The sequence below is a fragment of the Clytia hemisphaerica genome, unplaced genomic scaffold (genome assembly GCF_902728285.1).
Source record: "Clytia hemisphaerica strain Z4C2 unplaced genomic scaffold, Clytia hemisphaerica genome assembly, whole genome shotgun sequence".
NCBI lineage: Eukaryota > Metazoa > Cnidaria > Hydrozoa > Leptothecata > Clytiidae > Clytia > Clytia hemisphaerica.
In genome coordinates, this window is record NW_027104420.1 from 814,658 (window position 1) to 821,134 (window position 6,477).

At 36.1% G+C, this 6,477-nt stretch overlaps 1 protein-coding gene across 1 annotated transcript; it reads left to right on the plus strand.

Annotated features, from left to right (window-relative positions):
- Nucleotides 1–556: 556 nt before the first annotated feature.
- Nucleotides 557–3,121, plus strand: LOC136820280 (transcription factor VBP-like). Its single transcript, XM_067076471.1, has 2 exons — nt 557–722; nt 1,523–3,121. Exons 1-2 carry the CDS (start codon nt 671–673, stop codon nt 2,317–2,319), a joined length of 849 nt encoding a protein of 282 aa, XP_066932572.1. The 5' UTR covers nt 557–670; the 3' UTR covers nt 2,320–3,121.
- Nucleotides 3,122–6,477: the final 3,356 nt, after the last annotated feature.

Below are 6,477 nucleotides of genomic sequence, written 5' to 3' on the forward strand. Positions count from 1 at the left end.
ATTTACGCCAATACGCCAAAAGTAATTATACTGCCTCACTCTCACTCCGAATAATACATTCGCATTCGGTGCACTGCTGTGCGCCCCCGGGGGGGTACTAGGGTTGCGATCTGACTTTGGAAGTCCAAAAAAGGTACCCTTAAGGTCGGCACATACCATACCCTCCATTTGCCTAAGTACCTTTTCGTTCTTATTATCTGGTGCCAGATGTGGAAATATGCTACGACTGAAAGTGTCGGGCATATTTTAAATTGGTCCGCTCTTTTAGAGTATGGGCGGTCGATCGCCAATACGCCATCGGAATATCAGATAACCGTTCTTCTTAGGGAGTTCTTAAAAGTTCACGTGTGCCTACAAAATATTTCCATTGGCGCTTTAACTAAAAAAAAATTTAATTTATGCAATATTCTCCAAGACATCACCTTTTTATCCAAAGTTAAATCTCAAAATTACGCAAACACGTGATTGCATTTTAGATGTGACTGCGCATTGCATATTTTATGGCGATTCCCTGGATTGATGTAAACAAAACTCCAATCATTGCCCTGTTATGAACTTAAACGTGCTATGAGAGTGCACAAGTCACATATCAAAGGCAAAAGGTGACCCCAAACCAGCAAACTAGTCAGAAATAAATGAGCTGAGCTGACCAGAAACAACATACACAAATATGCCTCCAGTCAGATCATTTTTACGAACTGGTCAAGTCAGATTCAGCAGTGGTAAGATTTTTCTTTCTTTTGAGTTTCTGGCATGATCCTCTTCATCTTCAATCCAGAACAAGAAAAATAATATGTATATACATACATGGGTTGGAGATTTTTTCATTCAATCAAAATGCAGTTAAATAAAGAAGAGTTACTTTATATGTATTCTCGTGTTGATTTCATTTGATATAAAAAATTACTTACTTTACTACTTACTATACTTTGTATGGTGCCGAAGAGTAGGAACAACAACCCTGCTGGACACAGCCGCACATTTTACAGTGGGGCTTGATCTAAATGTCCAGTGGGAACTTTGGGTTATGTTAAAAAACGCTGTACATTTTCCCACCGTACATCACCGTACAATGTACAGCGATGTCCAGACCAGGGTCGTTATAGATAGGAACATTTTACACCAGACATTTTGTGTCCTGTGGCTTTTGTAAGTTTGATAGATTGGCAGGGTTGTCCACGTCCATCTATCAGGCGGTAAACTAAAAAAATTGACTGGGGATTTTGTGCGTTTTCAGTGAAGATGTTCTCCTCATAAGCTGCAATTGCCCAAAAAATCAAAAACCAAACCCAAAAGAGTTACATTTCAAGAATTTAGCAAAAACGCCAAAGACCTTGTAAAATAAGGAATCTTGTGAAAGTTTACCTTTGCTGTTTTGGGAGGGTGACACTCACTATAATTTCTGATTTTAGATTATAGGACTGTTGTAGAATGGCATTACCTAGAGGAAAAATGGTACATCGCCCATTATAAGTTTAAAAATGATCATTATGATTTTAATTTCAATCAATTTTTTTTTTAGTTTCTGATCTTACAAGTGGACACACTCAAGATGCACCAATGAAACCCTTACTATCTCATAATCATAATGCTGGGGTCTTACCAGAGTCAAATTTATCTAATGCAAAACCGACAAAGACACAACAACATGGCACCAGCTCTAATTACATGGACCTTAATGAATTTTTTCAAAAAGTTGAAAAATCTTCTGATGACATGTCATCTAATCCAGGGGATTTGGATCCAGACTACCCCAAACCCACTGTCGATCTTCTAGCAAGTCTTCTTACACTTGGAAAAATGATTCAAAATCAGAAACAACTTATTCAGAGACAGACTAAACCTATTGTAGCTCCTGGTATCACACCTACTCAAGAATTGAATGACATGATGGATATAGAAACCGAGATTTCCAGTTCTTCAAGGCAGGATACATTTCCAAACAATTCTTTAGATGATCTTAATAATATGTATCGAGAAATGGATAAAGAACCATCAATATCATCATCAAACACAAGCATCAATTCAAAACGTCAGGTTGTCCCTGAAGACATTAAAGATATGGATTATTGGAACCGTAGAAAACGTAACAATTTAGCAGCAAAAAAGTCTCGGGAAGAGCGTAGGAAGAAAGAACTTGAAGTAGTAGAAACAACAAAACACCTTGAAAAAGAAAACTCTCAGCTAACTTTAATATTAAAACGTCTCACTTCAAGGAATGAGTGGCTTGAATCAAGACTTCAAGATATTCGAAACCGTAGAAGGACTGATCAATCTATTGAATCATCTTCACTTTCGTCTTCGGCTGAAGAAAGCTGAATCGTTTAATGTTGGATTTCATTTTTAAATAATTTTATTACTGACTTGTTGTTTTCTATTTGTTGGGGCAGTATGATGAGCTTGAGACCTATAAACTTAATATTTTTGAGCCATTCTGAGTTTGAATAATGATTGACATCTTAGCACAAAATACTTTTACTTGATTCATACAAGTTACCTTTTAAAGATTTTTAAGGATACAATATATACAAAATATATAGATTTTTAAAACTACATGTATTATCCAAATTTTCTTTGTACATTACAGTAAATCACCCTTGATCACACCTTACCCAGTAAAACTGTTGATAATTTATTGAATTTACTGTAATCCTTTTCTTTCTAATTCACTTTGTTAGCAGATTTAGTACCTAGTTGGATTTTATAGATATTTTTAATTAGATTTTTTAAGACTGTTTTTTTTACTCTAACTGCCATTTGTTATTTGCTCTGCTCCTACCTTGGGATTTAGATTCTGAAAAGCTCTCGTTTATTTTGACAAGCTTATTTTTTTATTGGTCAACTTTAACAATCGCATTTCATTTTCGCTTAAATCTACTCTCCCAGAAATGTTCTAACACTTAGAATAGTTTACATTTAGGGCAAAAACAGTGGGATGTTTTTACTGCTTTATTTGATAGGTTTCTGATATGCCATTTTGTTAATATTCGCAGTATATATTTTTTTCTTGATATCCTCGCATTATCTCTATCGTGAACATATTGTTTATTAGTGTATCAAAAGTTATTTATGAGAGATGTTATTATAATATAAAGATTGCTATCGTAGATTCTTCCTTGGATGCATACCTGGGTTGATCTTTTTCCTTTTTCCAATTTTTTGGATTTTGATGGACCCAACACAGCTGTTTTACCCAATGAAGTATAAGCCCGAAGGGCTAGAAGTCAATCTCCTTGGTAGGATTTGAAGCCAACAAATCCTACCAAAGTTGTGCGGCCTTGAGCGGCTCGCCTGGTTTTTACACAAATGACAGATTGTTTTACCACTTCTACATTGATACATCACAGCAGTTTCGAGATCTATACTCTCTAACCAACTTACATCACCCAAGCATAATTCACTATCAGAAGCTAATACTGTCTTTTCTCTGTTTTTCCGTTAAGTCCGGTACACGTCGGAATTTTACTACCTCACCTTACCCTGGTCGACTGTAGCCGGCCAACCAGTGTTCTTTGCCAAACGGATCTACCCGACATCAGTGTTGCCAGTTTTATGTCCGTGTATCTCTTCTGAGGGTATCGATGAACGTTTGTATTGGTCTTCCTTGTTTGCGATGACCATGCTTCGGTTCCCAAAGAATAAGATGATGTATGCTGAGCTCAGGATGACGAAAGCAATGACCAGCTAATTAGAGTCGTCTTGATGCAATCTTATTGCTTAAACTTAAAGATGGAAGTTTCCCGTACAACTCTGTGTCAGGTATTCGATCACTCCAGTACACATTTTTGATAACCAGTGTAAGAGCCGTGCAAGGCCTTTTCTTGGGTTGCTGTTAGTGTCCAACTTTCACAAAACCGTATAATAAGACAGTTGCTATGAAAAGTTTTACTTTTAGGGGGGGTGCTCATACCATTAAGTGATTGCCAGGCAAGGGCTTTTCTGTAGCTTTTCCAATTTTAGCACTTTTTTAGCTTTTACTGGAAAGAAAATTTGGCGGATTTGGCCAGAATCCGCCAAAATTTCTTTTTTCCGTCATTCGCCAAATTTAAATTTTTGAAAATATGATCTCTTTTAAGGTGGTTTTGCATTTGTTTTGCTGTTTTTACGCCATTTTAAGGATACATTTTCCAGCAAACGCCAAATTAAATTCCCGCCAAACTTAGTTTTTTGTCCATCCGCCAAATTAAATTCCCTCTAAAAATTTTTTTTGCCCATCCGCCAAATTAAAATCCCGCCAAAATTTCTTCCTTTAAGGTACTCTTCTATTGTGAATTCCTCGACGTCATCAAAGACTACATCAATTTGTTCGTCTGGATCTTCAACATCAGGCTGTTTGCCTAGAACGCTCTGAAAATGATTGAACCATGTAAGCATAAAAAGGGCTGAAGTATACCATTTAGCCTTAAACTTCGCATCGTGATTTATTTTCATGTATAGATCAGAACTGCTTAACAAGAACAATTGCAAAAACAATGTCCCTTCTGGAAGTCGATTTTTCAGATGGGACCGATAGACAGATAGAGTTTTTACGAGTTTAACAATTAAAAATTTTCTTTTACTAGGAGGCCCCACTTAGATTTGATTCAGTCACTAGGATAAATAAATCCGTAAAATATAAAAAATCTTTTTTAAGCGCCGAAAACGCTATATTGCCAATAGCCGTGTGTCTTAGCCTTGTGAATAGGGGCTTACTCTTAGGTGCCAAATAAACGGGGGAAGGGGGGGGTTTCGAATAAACTGGGGGGGGGGGTTGGAAAATCTTCAAAACTTTAATAAACGGGGGGACCTGATTGCCGGGGGATTGCAAATTGTCTCAACGGTAGTAAGGGGCTCATTTTCGGTTTTTTCAAAACTGCATGTACTTCCACCTCATAAACATACCTATTTTTGGACTTTTTTGGAGAAGCTTAATTTAGCCGTCATGAATGTGTCCTGTCAGATGTCCCATAATGCACCAAACTCGAAAAAAATGGAAAAAACCCTGAAAAATCCGCTCGAAATCTTTTTTCTACCTGAACTTATTCAAGTTTTTCTGTCAATGACGTCATCAAAATGGCGGATTTTTCAAGGATTTTCCAAAATTTTTCGAGTTTGGTGCATTATGGGACATCTGACAGGACACATTCATGACGGCTAAATTAACCTTTTCCGAAAAAGCCCAAATATAGGTATGTTTATGAGGTGAAAGTACATGTAGTTTTGAAAAAACCGAAAATGAGCCCCTTACGACCGTTGAGGTACCTCTGAAAACCCAAAAATAAGGTAAATATAGGCTAAAATTAGGCTTTTTGGAACAAAATAAGGGGACTTCTTTTTGCCAACTGAAAATATTCTTCGAAAAATTAAGAGTGATATCGTTTGCTTACTCATCAATTTTAATTTACAAGCTTTTTCAAATTTCACATTGGATCGACACGGATGTGGAGCAAGATTGGTCAGAAAAAGGAAAAGAAAAGTATTTTTTGCTTACATCAGCATAATACAACAATAATAAGACACTGTCCTGTTTTGAAATATGTATCTGATATGAAACGGGAACATTTATGTATAAATGTAAAATTAAAAACAAAACCTTTACTTTAAGGGGTGGAACGTGAACCTCCATACACGTTTTTTTTTATAAGGAACACGTTTAAAAGGAACTTGATTGAGGCTGAAAATGGTCTGAGAAAAAAGGAATTGTTCACTAACTAAGAAACTTTGAAGCTAAAACTCTCTGGCAAAATAAGGAACTCCAGGCTCAGAGCCAAGTTAAGGTTCCTTATAATAAAAAAAACGTGTAGTCCATCTACATATATGTATATGCGGGCATATTATTTGTGACTGCGGGGAGTGCGAGAGCAGGTACCCCGAGTAGTTTTTCTTATAATTTGGAATTTTAACATTTTCTTTCAAAATTCACTGGACTTCAGAGGACTTCAGAATCAAATACATAAACTCGCTAATATTACGCATCATCTATCTATAATACTGTACTAGCCATAGCTTTCACTAACTGCCACCCGCTACAAATGCTTGTAACGACTGAATGCTGATTAAAGCTTTTTAATGCTTTATAGTGAAAGTTTCGAAAATTATTAGGAACAAGAATCGCAAAATTGCGACTAAATATTTCCTTAAAAATGAAAGTCATTATCGACATATACTAGCAAGTAGCTGTCGCTAAGAATGCCCCGCAGAGCTTCCTATCGAAATATCCCTAAGTAAGCAAAATTACGCATGTGTAGATTTTAAATTCGTTTTATCGATAAAATTTAAGTTGGAGGAAGAAAGCTTGGTTTCAACTTTACTTTTGAGATGACATGGGATAGATGGTCGCTCACATCTCAAAAAGAGAAGTTATCGCTCACATTAATCACAGTGAAAACGCAAAAAATTCTGAATTGATTTGATTCTTGTAAAGTAAACACTTATAGTAAATAAATATGCTCATCTTTTTTGCCATCCTTTGTTTACTTTGTAAGAACTAATTACTGA